Source organism: Agelaius phoeniceus, chromosome 2 (genome assembly GCF_051311805.1).
Source record: "Agelaius phoeniceus isolate bAgePho1 chromosome 2, bAgePho1.hap1, whole genome shotgun sequence".
In the NCBI taxonomy this organism is placed as follows: Eukaryota; Metazoa; Chordata; class Aves; order Passeriformes; family Icteridae; genus Agelaius; species Agelaius phoeniceus.
In genome coordinates, this window is record NC_135266.1 from 32234363 (window position 1) to 32253281 (window position 18919).

The 18919-nt window shown below is 38.2% G+C and overlaps 1 protein-coding gene across 7 annotated transcripts in view; it reads right to left on the reverse strand.

Annotated features, from left to right (window-relative positions):
• The window catches only part of UBE3A (ubiquitin protein ligase E3A), a 53418-nt gene that overhangs the window by 13783 nt on the left and 20716 nt on the right, over positions 1 to 18919 (reverse strand). For all 7 annotated transcript variants that reach the window (XM_077173449.1, XM_054654113.2, XM_054654106.2 and 4 more), the window contains 3 exons: positions 18083 to 18127; positions 8103 to 8413; positions 3764 to 5019 (listed from right to left, as the gene is read on the reverse strand). In XM_077173449.1, the coding sequence (XP_077029564.1) occupies positions 3764 to 5019; positions 8103 to 8413; positions 18083 to 18127 (1612 nt within the window). The remainder of the gene's footprint in view (positions 1 to 3763; positions 5020 to 8102; positions 8414 to 18082; positions 18128 to 18919) is intronic.

The following is an 18919-nucleotide window of genomic DNA, read 5'->3' on the forward strand; positions in this document are numbered from 1 at the left end:
ACTTTTCAGACTAACATACATACAAGTAAGTATACAATAAGTATATACTACAAAGAAAGAGGTTTCATTAAATCATTTCCAATAAAAAAGAAAAAATAAGTTTCTGAGGCAAGTTTCATATATGCAAAGAAATTGAACAAGAAATTTGTAAATAAAATTTTTCCTTAGATGTATGTGTTTTAGGGAACTAAGATTCTCTCAATAAGCAACTTTAAACAAGATAATCCCTTCAAGGTATTTAAAAAGTATTGCTTCAAATTCTTAGTAGGAGGAAAAAAGTCCTATGCTGTTAACAGTAACAAAAAAAAAAAAAATCACTTACTAGTGTTCATATTTGCCTTACTGAATTCCAAGTGAGAATATATACATATTGAATTATAAAAGCTAAAATATTAAGTATTGATAGGAGAAAAACAGCTTGGTAATGACTTCATCAGCTCAACTGATCAGCAGAAAGACAGTATTTAGTGTGTTTGCAAGAAATTGCAAAGGCTGATTAAAGTATTTGTTTGAAAAATATTCAACATCAAAAAGAAAAATATGAGTAAAACTATCTCAACCTCATTTTCATCAATATTCTTGAAGATGCTTTTATCAGGAAGTTATCAGTTATTCTATAGACACTCAAAAAAGTCTTCACTGACTGTTCTGTCAAGACACAGGTCTAGTGACATAAATAATAGTTACAATTAAAAAAAGTCTGTAAATATTCAAACCTTTGAAGTTCAAAAAATATGAAATTTGAGGGTAAGTATGTTGGTACTCGTAATTAATTACCTGTATGTTAAGCATGTTCAGAAACATTTTGTCACTGAACAGATATAAGAACATTCACTAATGAATATTATTATCTTTGAAAGATCTTTCTGGTATTTTTCAGTGAGACTCTTCCTAAGTTCAATACTGCACACCCAAACCACCAGCCATCCCTGATGCAAAGTATCCAATGCAGCTTTCACTTAGATTTCATGCTGTCAGTACTGCTACAGAATGGGTACTTATAGTACCCATCTTAGATTCCCATCAGAGACAGAGCAAACTGTTTTAAGGCTTAGGACATAAGACTGAAGAGCCTCCTCCAGAGCTATTTCAGACCAATTAGGAAGTAAGTGTGAAAATTACTAAAATCACTTCTGAACCAATTGCAAAGACTGCCAGTAACAACAGCATGCAATTCTTGAACAGATTGGCACTTTCTGACAAAAGACAACAGTGTAGAGCAGTATCTCCCCTGGAATAACTTCCCAGCTACCAGCACAATTGCAGCTTAGAGATTTCCTGAGGTGTTTGTGTGGCTCACACCAAAATGCCCATAATGTACATTAGCTTTTGATGGATCTTTCTTTCATGAAGAGTTACAGGTCCTGGGCAAAGACACCCACCCTCTTGAGATACACAGAGGGGAAAACAAAATGCCATTTTGCTTATGTTAAGCCTGATTCCTGATAATAAAACTAGGGGCTACCAGTTGTAAAAACCAGTATTTCTCATTCATTTTTTATGTTCTTTCCATCATTGTTTTCACCCTTAAGGGGACTTCACATTTTCTTTGAAGAGACTCTGAGCTTTCCAAAATGAATTTCTACTGCATGTTTTCTGATATTAAAATGAGAAGAACCAAATGAAAGAGAATAGGCACACTGTGGCAAACAGCGACATTAGAGCATTCCATTCACTAACACTTCCAGGGGAATATTTAAAATATATTCACTGAGCAATGATACTTTGTATCATCAGTTAAAACATATCACTAGTTAAAAGGTGGATTCTGTACCCACTTCATACATTACAATAAAATTTTCCCTACTTCCACATCATCCCTCAACAGCTACCTTGTAACATCTCTTTGAAACAGCACATACTCCCTTCCTCCACTTTGGATGGCACCTCTGTGTTCATCTCCATTTTACTGAATACAACCCATTTTCCACTTCTGAGAAATGCCTGGGCTGCACTTGGTCTTTTTGGCTACCACTACAGTTTAACTACCTAAATTTAGAACAATTTTATCTTTTCACTTTATTTTCTGTCCCCAAATAAACAGTTTAAAATCCTGACTTTCTTTGTGGCTCTTACAGTCAGGTCACCATAATTTAGCATGCTCTGACAGCTTAAATTAACAGCCATAGGAGGATCCATGGCAACTGCCCAGGCATGTAACTCAGGCTGCTAGGCTGAGCAAGGGCTGCTTCAAGTGCATCATAATTTAGATTAGTATGTTTGAACTTATTCTAATTTAAATTTCCTAAACTTCCTACAGGCCAAGAATGTGGCCCCGCTGTAACTTGATGTTGCCCACAAGCTTTTTAACCTAAACATTTTTTTTTTGTCCTCAAAGATTTCAACTTCTACTTCTAGCACTATGTAAAAGAATGCCTTTTCTCGTATTTATGGATTTTCCTTCTTACTATTGGATAAAGAGGAAGGCTTGCTTTTGCTCTGCTGAAATTGACATTTAAAAGAACATCCTAAAACTAGCTTTTATGCTGTTTTACCTCTTCATTTCCTAAAGAGAAAGAATTATCCCTCCCTTTTTTCCAGTATTTAAGTGTCCAAAGCTGAACATTCAAGGAATAAACTCCATTACAGTAATATGACGAAATGTAACTGGACACAACTGTAAGTCTGATAGGCAGTGAAATTACAAAGACTATTCTTAAATAAAAACAACTGGTACACAGTATTTTTGTATTTATTTGCCTAATATAAAGTTGAGTTTACAGACAGAAGCCACTTCTGCACTGCAATTTCATTTTTTCTTTTGGTACTGAAGACAAATGTTTTCCCTGACAAATCATAATATCAGCAATTCCCAGAAGCAGCTAACTCAGCTGGAAATTCCTAGGCATACAGAAAAATCAAGGTAGGAGGTCATTTAGGGTTCTCACAATTGACTTTCACTGGCAGTTACACTCATCCAATTTAAGTGCAAGTAACAGCTGGGTTGAGAGGCAAAATGAGGTAATTTCCCCAAACCCTCTCTAAACACTTCTCTAGGCCTTCAATAACAACTTTTAAAGCCATCAGTAAATTTAAAAAATTGCAAACCTTGTGCTTTATTGTAAGAACACAGGAAAATGAGTTTTTGAAAATTACCAGCTTTAACAAAAAAAAAGGAAGTGTCCTAAAATAAAGAACATATTAAGGCTTCTATACAGACCTATTCACTGTAAAATATGTATCCTGTATGATTCCCCTCTTCCAAAAATGCATAAACAAATGGCATTAAGTTTTAATTAAAGAAGTCAGCAGATTCAGAAATAGGCTGCTCTCACACTTCTTTGGTATTAACAGGTCTGTCTGCCTCTGTCAGTTGTATCAGTATTTGCACCAAATTAAAATAATGCTTAATTTCTAGAAATTTTTAAGCCCACAAGAATTGTACACAACTAAAATGTTTTCATTCTAACTTCCATCTGAAAATCCCTACCATCAGGAGAAGATCCAGGACAGTGCAGAGGACAAAGAAACTGAAGTTGGTAACTCTCTCACCATCAAGATCTGTGCAGGATCTAATAATAGGGAATAAGAGCTATTTGATACTTTATGACATCTAAATCTGCAGAAGTAGTTCTGCTGAGCAGAAGTAGTTCTGCTGAACACAGAAATCTTCATCATGCTTAGAATTCAAACAATAAAGCTATCTGATATTCTTCTGGAGGAAATCTAGTACATGTGCACTCACACAGTCCTTTTCAGTGACTCCAAGCCCATGTAGTTTGCACGAGTCAGAGCCAAGAAACCCTCATTGCTGCTGACTTACCCGGACGAGCGCGTCATCGATGATGTGATCACGCCGCACTTTCAGCCGCAGGTAGGGGTTGAGCTGCTGCCCCTGAACCAAGCTGTAGAGCACAGTTATGCGTCTTTCACTGTACATCCGGATCCTATTGTCATAATACAATCCCAGGTTCTTGGTAACAGCATTCAATATGAAGGGACAGGTCATAAATGAGAATTTATTCTCTGTTTCTACTTTGAAGAAAGTGTAGTCTTTGTCCATTTCTAGAACATCATTCAGTGGTTCATTAATAAATTCTTCAAAAGGGATAAGTGGTTTTCTGCAATCTATAGTTTTAACACCAAGTTCTGTTTCCAGTGGGTCTACTCGAGGACCTTTTTTATTTCTTCTTTCCTCACCCAACAGCTCTTGAAGAGTTAGTTCACTTGATTCTGGGATGGGTTCTTCATCTTCCTCTTCATTATGATCTGTATCCACATCCCCTCCTACTACATTTGCATAGTAAACCATTTTCAAGCACTTTGAAGCAGCAACAACAGCATCATCATCATTCACTAGGTTACGACTATTGAACTCGTTGCTTATGACTTTGTAAGTAATAAGCTGCTGAAATGTTTCCATCATTCTCCGAATTTGATCTGCTCTGTACTTAGACCACAATCTGACCAGTTTTGCTTGAGCTGCAAGGGGCAGTTTGCTCATTGCTTTGCAAAACAATGGTAGAGCCATTTCCAGATACTCCGGGCTATGAAGATTGCCATTCTCCATAACGATAATAAACAAATTCAGATAGTTAGGATCCCGAGAGTACACATTATGGTAAGTCAAGTCACATTCCACATTAGGTGACAAGTACACAAGTGCATTTAAAAAGGCAGTTTCTATTTTTTCATTAGAAAGTAACCTATCATAGACCCGTCTGACTGCTTCAATATCTACAGACACTTCATCTGGGCCTAGTTTTTGGAGGTTATTATCTCCCTGTGTGCTATCACCTATTCTTGATGATGAAGATGATGATGCACCAGAATCCTCTTCCATAGCAGCAGCCGAACAGGCAGCTTTTTCCTTTTCATCTTCATCTTTGTCTTCATCCTTTCCTTGAAGAGACTTGAGCTCCTCCTTGGTGTGCTGCTTGGTTTTTCGGAAACTCTGTACCAGCGCTTCAGCACTAGAAAACACTCTCCCAATCACACGGATTAAAGGGGAATAATCCTCTTTTTCTCGACATAGTTCAAGAATTTCATATATCTTGTCTTCTGTTAGGAAGGTCACATCTATAAAAAGATAAAGATATTAGTTTTACTAGTATAAAAATTAAAAAGATAATATACTTCTGGTTTGCCCTAAGAAAGCTGTGTGTCATATCATCACTAAAACTACAAAAACAGTGTCAGTGCTGAATAAAGTCAAGACAGATACTTTCTAATTTCATTAGCATGAAAAATCATTACTTCATTCACTGATTTGTAAAATATTTTATTCATGGATGTCAATCAGAGAATGTGTACAATAGTGAAACTGTTTTGCAGCCAATTAACTACATTAGGTAGCTAACAGTACTGTATTGTCTAAACAAGTGCAATCAGTAAGAGGCTTAAACTTTAAAAGCCTTAATGAATAAGGCTGCAACAATACAGTCTTCTGGTAAATCTGCATAGTTAATGTGTAAGTCATTAAACTAAACAAACTAGACTGTATCAACCTCTTTTTTTCAAAGCAGACCCTGAAGAAAAGACTCAATCACTTGTTTTGTTGTATGTTAATGGGAACATAAGATTTCTTATTTCTCTTTTTAATGCTTTCTGCAACTGTTTTTAGACTAAATTGATGCCTGAAAACCCTCCCAAACCCCTCAATATATGCTCTGAAATTTATGCTGCCTTCTAAATTACACATACATGTAGATTATGTCTTTGTACATTAGGCCTCACTAAGATAAGCAACTCGGGTATACTAATCAACATGTTATTCAGAGGAACAAGATGGTTTACACACATCATCTGCTCCAAATACCTGTCTGTTCTCCCTCTCCCCAAACTCCTGATACAAAATAAGTCATTCGAAGAGTCCATTTGTTATTTGAAATCTTCCTTTCTCTTTAGAAAAAAGAAAGAAAACATTATTTATAGCCTTCTATGTTAGTTCTCAAACAGAACCCACAGATGCTTTCACATCAGGTGATGATTTACAGTAGAATTACTGTAAACATGATAAGACCATAAAAAAAATATTCTAGTTTAAGCAGATTCTTCTGAACTGACACATAATTTAGAACCAAAACAGAATCAGTTTAATAGCATCTCTAGAGAAAACATCTCAAAATTGTATTCACCAACCATGCTAGAACTACCTACCTCTGCAGAAAGAAGTGTATCATTTTAATAACAAGGTTTAATAAAGGTGTTGTATCACCTACACTGATACTCATTCCAAGAAGTCATTAAATTAAAAAGACAAACTAGATGATGCAAAGACAGACAACCTACTGACTTTCACAGAACCTCAAGCCACTCTCAGAGCACATGTAACACAGGAAAGGTTAGGCTTATGTCTTAAGCTTAGAGTGACTTCTAATCTGAAGACACTGACAAATCTCAAAACATCTGTCCTGTTAAAAAACCAGCTCTACTGAAAACTTTTTGAAAGGACTCCACAACATCTATTTTTATCTACTGCAGTGCATGCTCAGGAAGCAAAACTTGTCTTAAAAGAAGTCTTAATTTTCTTGTGTTAAGACAAATTTACCTGCTGATACAGATGATATTCCATGACATGGCTCCTCAAAATGAGGACCAGAGTCTCAAGTTCATTGACTCTGGACCATAGACATTATTCATAGCATAAAAATTATCAGCACACACTGACAATTCAACAATATCATAAATTTCAGATTTCCATACTTCAACAGGAATTTCCTCATTCACTCTTTTAAAGGTTTTAGTATTTCAGGAACTCCAGAAAAGGAATTTAATTATTTCTGAAGCATATTTCTTTCAATTTATTAAGAACTTTTAATCCTATGTCAAGCATAAAAGCAAGCTACACATTCTTTTCCTCGGCTTTGCTAAACTTTGCTGCAGATTTTCCAGTAACTGTTGTAGCAGACCTTAAAAAAATTCAGAGTGCTAGATTCCTTAGACATCACCCAATTCCAAAGGTAACTGAGCCTCAGATGAGCTTTAAGAATGCATTAAAAGCCCTCTGTCTATACAGCTACAAAGGAATGTCAATACTTGGGATGCTCCAAGAGAGGAAGTCTGAGTCACTGCTGTAGCCAACAGACTGTCTCTGGAGGTAGGTTCAGAAGACTCTTAGGTACCTGCCTTGGGGAGAGGGGATGGTTAGATAGAATAAAGAAAATTCTGTATCTGAAAATCTCCATTAATAATACAAAAAAAATCAAGAGGAAAAACACAAAACAGACTTAATGTGCCTCTTGCTCATGTAATGCTACAGTTCCTTCCCTTTCCCCTTCCTAGTGTTTGCCTCTCTGCTTATTCAGATCATAAGTAATTTGGGTACAAATTTATCCTTGCATCAGATAAAGAAGAAACTGGTGCTGGAATATCTTGGGTTGCTTATAACAGTATTATGTTTTATTGCTAATTCTGTAGGGCTTTTTAAATCTTTGCTGTAGATTAGAAAAAAATGTCACCTTCTTTAGCTAAAATAAATTAATCTGGACTTGTGTTTATATCACTTTTTGCCATAACACTTAAAGGTGGTCTGCTCAAAGGTTAATGGCTTTGAAAACCATTTGGCCTGGTTTGTGGACGTGTTTGCATCATGGGTTAAGGTGAGAACTAACATTATTCTATTAGTATGTACTTACTATTACAGATTGCTTGAAAAGCTAAACAGAAGTTAGAAAACATATGCACAGAACAGTATTTCATTTTACACTGGCTAAATAATAACTGTGCTCAAACATTTTTTAGCTTGGTGAATGTATTGCCTATCACGGTATTATTTATTTCATCTGTTAAGTTTCTCAACATAGGATCTGAAATTAGTTAAAGCATAACTTTGATAATTTATTAACTGCAGAATAACTATGAAACTAGCAAAACTAAAAGAGTCATACAACAGCACTTACAACTTTTCCATATTTGCAAAAATCACTATTCTTGTAGGACAACAAATGCATGTTTATTTTAACAGAGATGTGGTCAAGATCTAGATTTGGAATCAGTGTTCAGCCTTAATCCATGCATTTTTCTGAATCCATAGGAAAATACTCAATTGTCTAATACTCTATTTTACTAAAGTCAGCAGAACACCACCAGAATGAATTCTGTTGGCTTGTACTTGTGCATATGAAATGTGTTTTATTTCATGAAAATTGTAAACATCTTACCTTTAAAGTCATCTCTCGGACCTTGCATTTCCTTCTTGTTCATTTTTCTGTCAGTGCAGGAATTGTTATGGGCACCTTTGGAATTGTTTTCTAGGTAAGCTGAGCTCGTTCCTTTCTTGGAGGGATGAGGATCACAGAGTTTTGCATTAATCTTATAAAGCTCGAGGGCCTTAATGGCTGCTGCATTGTTATCCATACGGAGAAAAGTTGGACAGGAAGCACAAAATTCATTCGTGCAGGCTTCATTTCCACAGCCCTCGGTTAACTGGTGGTAGTAGCGCTCTATTAGATGCTTTGCAGCTGCTCGCTTCCTGTAGCAAACATTCAAACAGTAAGTACAAGGATTAGTGGAGCTTTCACATACAAAGCTCATTCAATAGCATCAGCAAGGCAGAGATTAGTCAGGCACTGAAACACAAGATTTCTGTCAGAGAGAACACATCAGAAGATTTTTTTAAATGCAGGATTCTCATCTTGATAAATGCAAATATATTTAACACACAATTTAATTTTTGGGTTCTATGTAAGTAAAAGATAAATCCTGTTTATGCAGTTTTCAGCTTTACATGGTAGTGCTACAGTGGAGACAGTCTTGTACAGTTCTGAACAATCTCAACTGTCGCTAAAAAAGAGAGCAATTTGGATGCAAAACAAGGCAGCAACTGAAACAAAACTGAAAGTTGTACAGGTGTTGAATCTAATATATAGTACTGAGGCATGGCTGCCACAGACAGATGAAAGAGGCATGAAAAACAAACAATTCAGACATTTAGTTAGTAATACTATCAATACTATACTATTTTACCCATTTTATCAAGATTCCAGATGACTAAATTATCATATTTAGTCTATTTAAATCTGAACAAAAAATATTCCTTGATTAATTAAACTGATGCTAAAAACACAATTAGAGATAACCTCAAGGCTGGATATATTTATCCTCAGCTTAAATAAATTATATGGTTGTCCAAATAAAATAAAAAAACAAACCCAAAAAGTGCTATCTGCCAAATCCTTCTGTTTTTCCTGCCATTATAGTGTCGAGTACGTATTCTGAAAAATCACAGCTGTATTGCTGTACAAGTCTAGTGCTCAGTACTATATATATGCACAAAAGAAAATGTAACTGCCTTATTAATAAGGCCACAGACTTCTACAGAAACATGCAAATAGTAAAGAAATCACTGGAAAGCTGCAGGTAACCAGGACAGAAGCAGCTGCATGCAGCACCAAGAGCACCATGTTTGACCACATTTCAGAAAGAAACCCCCAAACCTTGACTGCATTTAAAATAATAAGTTATTAATGAAAACTACCAACTATGAAAGATTTCAAACATTCTGACTAGGCTTAACATACAGGCATTTTATGGAACTTCAGTGATACAGTACTACTAAGATTAGAGCAGCAGAGAAATTGTGACATTAACTTAAAATTGCCTTTCCTGATGTCGATGTATGCACAGATTCTCCATAGAACAAGTACTTCAGAACTGAAGTGCTAGACCCACTGGCACTACTCAGCACTTGCTGCACCTTGCTGTTAATAATGGCTGGTTAAATAGCAGTTTCAATGCAGTTACTTCAAAAGGGAAAATGTTCTGAGAGTGACTACTGATTACTCAGCAATAAGACCTCTGCTTCTTTCTCTTCACCCTTCAAGATCTCATAATCCCAGAGAAGAAAATACATCTTACAAGGAAAACAATTACTTTGATGCCTACCTGAGCTTTCATTCCCTGAAATGTTTTCGTTCCAGGGAACAGAAAACAAACAAAAAACCAACTGAGGTGAAAGGTTTCCGTGGCACTTTGACATGGATGTGGAAAGAAAAAGCAGCATGAGCAATACCATTAAAACCATTACTGTGTAACAGGGAATAGCTATACTCTAATCTAAGGGAAGTGTTCTGGTCTCACATTTTTATATCTAGACTTACAAAAATCTGCCTCTCTCCATGTACATCTAAAAATAAGTGGTTTTTTTTTAATCTTGTCTTTCATACTTCAGCCATTAATATAGAGGCTTTAAGAAAAACCACCCAAATCCCCTCAAAGTAACAGTGTTTTAGTACAACTTGAAACAGTAAATTATTTCAGAGACAACTATTTCTGAATGCAAAATTTCGTGCTTTGATCATTCCTGACCTTCAATCATTCCAGACCTCCAGATTTAGAGTGTGGAATATTGTAATTTGCAAGCAGGTTAAGTATTTACATATGAAAAAGCTGAATTTTTACACCCGAGCTGTGGCCACCAACATGCACACCTTTCCAGCTCACACATCTAGTTTGAATAAAGTTATATCAATGTATAAACACTGATACATTAACAACACATTTTATCATGTTAAACAACACTTCACTTTAACCGGGTTATATCTGAGATGCCAGTAAATACAGCTAAGCTTAGACTTGTCTCTAACAGTTCACTTCTGAAGGACTCAATTTTTTTTTTTTGCTTTTAATTTTTAGCTACTGATTACTTCTCAAACTTTGGCATGCCTACAATAAGTCTGTTTGTACAAACACTTTTATTTTATCTTGTGGCTGGCAACTCACTGACTCAAGTTCTCTGAAACTCTATTAGAGACAGAAGGTTGTATTTTTAATTTTTCATTTTTAAATCAAGTAAGGAAGCAAACAATATGGTGTACAACAGTACTAGAATACAGCAGTATTAGAATTTCTTAGAATATCCTTAGTTGGAAGTGACCCACAAGGATCATCAAAGTTCAGTTTCTGGCCCTGCACAGCACCATCACTAAGAATCACACCATGTACCTAACAAACACTTCTTGATCTTAGGCCTGGCACTGTGACCACTTCCTTGGGGAGCCTGTTCCAGTGCCCAACCATCCTCTGAGTGAAAAACTTTTTCCTAATCTTCAACCTAAATCTTCCCTGACACAGTTTCATGCCATTCCCTCAGGTCCTGTCACCACAGAGAAGAGATCAGTGTCTGCCCCCTGCTTCCCCTCACCAGGAAGCTGCAGACCATGATGAGGTCTCCCCTCAGTGTCCCTCTCCAGGCTGAACAGCCCAAGTGGACTCAGCTACTCCTCATATGGCTTCTCCTCAAGGTGCTTCATCTCTGTAGCCATCCTTCAGATGCTCTCTAACAGCTTTGTGTCTTCCTCATATTGCAATATCCAAAACTGCAAACAATATTCAAGGTGAGGCTGCCCCAGTGCAGAGCAGAGCAGGACAATCCCCTCCCCTGCCCAGCTGGCCATGCTGTGCCTGATGCCCCCCAGGGCATGGCTGGCCATCCTGGCTGCCAGGGCACTGCTGGCTCATGTTCAACTTGCCACTGACCAGGGCCCCAGGAGGCCTTTCTGTGATGCAGGTCCCAGGAGCACTTGTATTTGTTGAACTTCATGTGGTTGGTGATTGCCCAACCCTCTAATTTGTTGAGGTCTCTCTGCACAACCTGGCTGCCTTCCAGGGAGTCAACAGCACCTCCCAATTTAGTATCACTGGCAAACCTACTCTGTATACCTTGGAGACCTGCCTCCAAGTCATCGATGAAGATGTTGAGGAGGGGCAAGGATGGAGCTCTGTGGAACTCCACTAGTGACAGGTCACCAGTCTGATGTCACCCCATTTACTGAAACCCTGTGTGCCTGACCTGTGAGCCAGTTGCTCACCCCTCACATGATGTATTTATCCAGCTGTGTTCTGGACATTGTATCCAGAAGGATACTGTAAAAAGACAGTATTGAAAGCTTTATGGAAATCCAAAAAGATTATATCAACTGGCTTCCCTTGCTCAACTAAATGGGTCACTTTATCATAAAAAGAAATTAGGTTTGACATGAACCAGCGGTGGCTATGACTAATGTCTGTGGTTTTCTTTAGGTGTTTTTCAGTAACTCCCAGAATAATCTTCTCCATAATTTTACCTGGCACTGATGTGAGAGTGACAGTCCTGTAGTTTGGAGGGCCATTCTTCCTGCCCTTCTTGAATATTGGGCCAACATTGGCCAATCTCCAGTTGACTGAGAGGTCTCCAGATTCCCAAGATCATTGAAAAATCCTTGAGAGAGGCCTTGTGATGACATCAGCCATCTCTGAGTGTTCTTGTAAGAATTCCATAAGTCCCCATAAACTTAAAGGGATCCAGCTGGATCCTCCCCCTCTCCCTGGCAGCTACTCCACAGGCTTTTCACATTACCCCAGACAAATGATTTAGGTGAATAAATAAAATAAATTTCAGTGAGGATACAGACCTCAGAAGGTAGAAGGGAATTTACCAATCCTTCCACACGAGCTACCCTTACTGAGGTTCATCAACAAAAAAACTTACAGAAAATGCAGTTCTGGGTAAGTTAGTGTGAGATTTTCACACATTCCATACCACATTCCCACTGGCGTACTTCAGGTATTAGTATCACTGTCCACTGCCAAAAGCCCACATTTCTTATTTCTACATTATTCAGCAAAAGAACTTGTAGCATACTCTCTGTATTATCCACAAGCAAAAACTTGATCTCTTTCTACATTCCCCTGCTCATTTAGTAAGCTGAAAACTAAAGTTCTTGGCTTGAGGCATTAAAATGGGTTCATCAAGCAAAGTAACATAAAACCACTCTCTATTCTTAGCTCATGCTACACCCGTGAAGAGCACAGCTCTCTTCAAGTTCCTATAAAGGGATCTGGTCAAGTGCAGCTGGTCCCTTAGAAAACTCAAGGCCTGGTTCACTGCTGCCCATGAGCACACACAGTTACTACTGTAGCTCAGGCTGTAGTGATTGACCTGCATAAACATTTCCAAATACCCATTGTTGCTGCATATCCAACTATGAAACTACACTGGTGTGGCTGAAGTTGTAAACATTTCACAGGCATACTCTTATGACTGAAAGATAACTTCCCACTCAGTGGGCCTTGTATAACCTCCCCAAGCAAGGCTTCAGTGAGGAGGAGAGGCACCTAAAATAGACACTCAACTTCCTTCTTTAAAGTCCAACAATTTCACAAGCACACTTTTCTGTTTAAAATGAAATTAGCATTCATTAGTTTGTAGTAGTTACAGAAAAAGAATTGCTTTTAGGCTTTCCATGTGTTCTTTAGCTAATAAAAAGCCAGATAGTAAGTACTTTGCATTTGTAATTTAAATGGTGCCAAAATTGTGGAGTATCATGAGAAACATGTACAACCAAGACAAAGGTGAACTGGGCTGCATTTTCTGTAGTAATTTTTCAATGTCTAAAACCTATAAAAAACAGGGATTGAGTGTACTGGTTCAAAAGTTCCTATGAAACAGAATGTAATTTGCATTTCTCAAATACCTTAAACTAAATACTGGAGAAATACCATGTAATGGAATCTCTTGCCATAGAGAAAATTAGAAGTTTAAACATTAAAGGAATTTTTGAAAGATTTGAAGCATGTAATAATTTAAAATTCACCTACAAAGCACTTACATTCAAGTTTACATTTACATTCAAAATGCGCCTGAAGTTTAAAATATCTGCATAACTGCATCATTTTTGCTTGTAAATTTACCTAAATTTTAGAAATACAAATGGATGTTTCATACTTGTCTGGAAATAGCAGCATGAAATAACACGCTTCTGAATGGTTTTTGCTTAGGATACAATAACTATTATATTATTGTTACAAATAAATCGCTCATTGGATAGGAGTGCTGGAGGGCAGGAAGGGATCTGGACAGGATGGATTGATGGGCCAACAGCATGAAGTTTAACAGGGTGAAGTGTCAGGTCCTGGGCTACAACAACCCTGTGCAGTGCTACAGGCTGGAGCACTGTGGCTGGAAAGCTGCCCAGTGGAAAAGGACCTGGGGGTGCTGGTCCACAGCAGCTGAACATGAGCCAGTGTGTGCCCAGCTGGCCAAGAAGGCCAGTGGTGACCCGGCCTGTGTCAGTAATGGTGTGGACAGCAGGATGAGGCTGTGATCTCCCTGTTCTTGGACCCTGAATCCCATCTCCAGTTTTGGGCCACTCACTGCAAGGGAGTAATTGAGGTGCTGGAGTGTGTCCAGAATAGGGCAATGGAGCTAATGAAGAGTCTGGAGCACAAGTCTTAGGAAGACCAGCTGAGGGAGTTAGGGGTGTTTAGCCTGGACAAAAGGGAGGGTGAAAAGTGACCTAATCACTCTCTAGAACCACTTGAAAGGAGGCTGTAGCCAGGTGAGGGCTGGTCTCTTTTCCCAGGCAACCAGTGACAGGAAAAGAGGAAAATGGCATCAAGCTGTACCAGGGGAAGTTCAGGTTGGACATCAGAAAAAGTTTCTTCACTGAAAGGGCTGTCAAGCTTTGGAATGGGCAGGTCACAGAGGTAGTGGAGTCACCATCCCTGCCTGGAATTGTTCAAGAAACGCCTGGACATGGAATGTCATACAATGGTCTAGTTGATAAGGTGGTCATTGGTCAAGGGCTGGACTCTGTGACCTTGAAGTTCTTTTTCAGTCTTGATGATTCTATGATTGCTCCAAGACAGGTAATTTCATTAAATGGAAATCTACAACAGCCTGTTTTACAATGGCTATTAGGAACTTAGAAGTGCCAAAATGTTTATAAGAAATTTTCTTAATAGAAAAAAATAAAAGCATTAATATGCATAGAAACCCAGGAAACAGTTTTTTTAGTACTAATAGCAAAGCAATTTCAATAGATGTGTTTGTGGAATAAAGAGACACATCTGCAGCAGTTATACTACACTTTGGAAAGAAGATGACCAGCATGTCAAAAACTGTTAAAGAAGGTGTTGTAGATGGTCATCTTTGTAAAGTTAAATATTGCTTTGTGCAAGTTTCAGCTTCAAACCCTGCATGCTGATTTTCCTGCTTCTGTTTAGTTAGAGTAAGAAGAGCAGTGCTAGAAAAGACAGGCTTCCAGTAATGGCACTGCCCACACAGAGCCTTTAGAAGAGCCCTGCACACCAAACTGCCAAAGAGTCCACCTACAGCTGGAGCCCAGCCCTTGGTTCCAGCAGTGCTGTAACACCTTTTGCCTGCCTCAGCCTCTGGCCTCACAGCAAATGTGGATCTGGCAAACGTGCCTGTGCATGGAGCTCACATTTTCCAAACCCCATTCTTTCCAGTGTGGTGGACCCCAACAGCAGGGGTGGATTGTGAGCTCTGCTTGGACCATACTGGTTTAACCCAAGGGACCTTCCTTCCCACTGTGTGTTCTAGATCCAGCATGCTTCTGGGAATATCATGTGCTGACAAAAGCATGGCATTTCCTCAGAAAGGGCACCCCTGAGAACAGAAGGTCTGTCCTGGCTATATGGAGCAATGCAGGAAGACAGGGAAAGGGAGCAAAGAACACAGTCAGCATCTATCTTGCAATCTTGTCTCAGAAAAATTGTCTTGCTACAGTCATATTAAAAAACAGAGTGGGGTTTCAAAATCGCAAAGAATTCCATCCTCAAAAGCAGAGAGAAGGAAAGATGAATGCACAGAAAGCTGTATGAAGACAGTCATACCTTTGCCTTGATAAAAAAAGTTAAAAAAAACAGAGAGTGAAAACACATGAACATAAAAGAAGTTACTGTTAAACAATCAAATTATGTGATTTAGTGCTAAAGAGGTTTTAAGAAAGTTATATGAATCGAAAGGGAAAGTCAATGGAGATGTGTGACAGGAGCAGTCAGAAAACGCTGACCTTAACAATTCTAAGATAAAAGCCTTGTAAATTTGAGTCATGGAGACCCAGAATTTGAAAAGCCTGGGATAAGCAAGACTTACATATGGAAGATTTTGCTGTGTAAGAATCTGAGTATTTTCTTTAAATTTCTTTTCATGCAAACATGTGAAACATATATGACTATGCTCTTGGTATGAAGCTTTGCAATTCAAAACATGGAAATAAATAAAGCAATTATATCAGCCAGCCAGAGCAAAACCAACCATTCATTGTGCAAACAAAAATCCAGTTGCTTTAGTCCCTGCATTTACTAATGAATTTTAGGCATGTAAATAACACAGTAACTATTTTTAGCAACACAGCAGGCTTGCAGGTCACAACTCTACCACTCAACCTGTCATTCCATCTTATGTGGCAAGAGCAGCTATGCAGAAGGATTGCAAACATTCTCTGTAACAGGTGTAGTCCGTATCACATTGTGATACAGTTCAAAAAACATTTAGTTTTGCAAATACACTGTATAACTACTCATCAAATATGTGAATTGCTACAGCTTGACTGGCTCATATTTATTTTAGACATGGCTAAAATTTATGAAGTCAGGGCCACACTGATCACTGGTGTACATAAAAAAGAAAAAGTATTTAGCTATAACACAGGAAAGCTTACTACTGTAAATTTTTTTTTACGTTCGGTTCTAAGGAAGATAATTCACACACACACACAAGAATTGTCAAACTTCTAAAAGGAAAAAAACTTTACTGCCTTTTCCTTCTGATTTATGCTAGGTTGTTAAAGTCTTTGTTTCACACCAGTCTAGGTGAGTGCTGCTGATAGTCTTTGCTTAAAATGCATAAAAACCATTACTCTACTGGTAATATCCAGAGTGGACTATAGCCAGCCTGCAGCCTTATTTCCTCTGTTTGGCTAGGACAGGGAAACTAAAGGACACAACTTAACTTGCTGCAGGAACAATAAACCACAATGTGGCATGGGCCACTACTGGAGCAGGAGTAAGAGATTATGGCAGGGCTTTTATTTACCCTGTGACCTCTAACACAGCAACACACAGAGTCCACACACCAATAGGCAGAGTCACCTTTCAGGTCAGGCTCCCTGCAACCTTCACTGCATTCCTAAGAAAGCAGCTGGACAGCACTTCTGTAGCAGATGGTATGAGTGAGGGAAAAAAAATCTGAGGTACCAGAAGAATTGCTTCTCCTAGTGCAAGAAAAGGCTTCACTGCAGTGAATTGCTCAGAAAAGCCTTCACTGTTTCCTCCTCCTCATTTTTTAGGGGGGGCTCACTGCAGTTTTGCTCCTCCTTAAGTCGGGCAGCTACAGCTGAGAAGTCCTTGAGCAATTCACACTATGTCACTAGGCTGCAAAACATCCTGAAAATGGCATCCAGCTCACAGCATGTACAATGCTAGACCGCTTGGGGGGAAGGCGTGAAGGAGACAGTTTAAGGTCAGAGAAGAAGTTCATGGCAGAAGAGAAATGAACCCGGATCTTTTGAAGCCTCAGACAGCACACCAACTACTGGGCTACATTCCCTCTATTATTTTGGAACTTGTGCTGTTATCCAGAAGAGCAGTTTGTGGTTTCCCTGTTTGAGTTCTATGACAGGACAGTTTGAATAGCTAGAAAAGAATTTTGTTTGCTAACTCACAAAAGAATAAAGTCTCAAAAAACTTTTTTTGTTTTTAAATAGTCCTCTAAATTCCAGCAACTCCTTTGAATTTTGAATTTAAATGAACGTTTCAGTCTAACGCAATCTTGATTTTAGTTCATCCTGGCTTCTAACCTTATGATGACAGACAAAAAGGTTCAGACCTGTCACCAAGATGTTCTGTGGTTTAGCGAAAGAGAGCTAGTTTTCTGTTTCTAGAAGTAACTGGCATATAAATTCACTAAATTAAGTCACAATTTCTTTTTCTTAGTTCAACAATCCATCTACCACAAGAGATACCAGCAGGTATTGGGCCTTAATACTGAAGTGTCTTCAAAGCCATGCAAGATGTTAGTGAATGGCAGGTAGCAATTACATCTCTTCTGTGAAGTCTGAATATAGGCTGTAAGATTTCTGACACTGTATTATGCTACCATCTACTGGTTCACATTAAATTAAACCTCTGAACTTTCCCTTAAACTCATGCACCCTCCAAACAAAACAAAACAAAAAAAAATCAGTTTCTACAGAGGCTTAAAATTGCAAAATATTAATTTGAAATTTGCTAAGGTAATTTCACAGTTCTACTCAGTTTTTGTCTTCTTTTTATTAAGCAGATGCAAGAGTGACTGTTATACATGTTCAGAACATTTTTATCAAGATAAACCAAACTCATCCAGTCATTTACTTACATTCGGCTAGTTTCAATGTTCTCAGAGTGTGGTTCTCCTGGTGATCTGCAAAACCAGATAGAAAAACTTAAGCACTGCTTGTTCTTTTAAGTCATTACAATATGAAGTTATGAAAGATGGAATGCAATGAGTGTATTATTGCCACTAAAAGCATCAACTTTTTGATACTTGCAGATTTAACTTCTCAAACTCTAGAATACAGTTTATCACATAAAACATGATAGTATAATTAAGCTAAATTTCCCTAAGCAGGAGAGCACTTGTTCCCCGTGCTTACGCAACAGGAGCCATTAGGGGAGAGATCTGCTGGCAGTACTTCTGCATTCAGGCTGCACAGTGCTCCAGGGTTCTGGGCTAATTCTTCTTAACCACTTCTGTAACCAAACGTGCACTCAAAGATTATCAGCGATCAACTGCAACCAACAAATTCTCTACAGAGCTGGACTCTAAGAAGTAGCAGCTCAGAAACAGGGTCCAAAAGGATATCAAAACAAATCTCTTATCTCTCTCCACCTGAATTCATGGAGCTAATCTCACAGATTTCTATTGTCTTCAGTCCAGCCAAGAGATCAGACAGAAAAATTCAGAATTAAGTGTTATTGCCTAGCACAAGCAGCACCTGTGTTTAGCTTGGCAACTCCACTGACTTAATTTACAGACGAATTCAATGGGTATAGCTCCATACTAACTTAAAGTAGACTAAATTATAGTTATTTAGCTCCTCCTTATTCCCATCTTCCTTAAGACAGCACTGATTCATCTGTTAATTTTTTTCAGACAGCATTTTTTTTCTCTCTTTGAGGCAGAACTTCCCCCTAGCCAGTGAGTTTGTAGCCA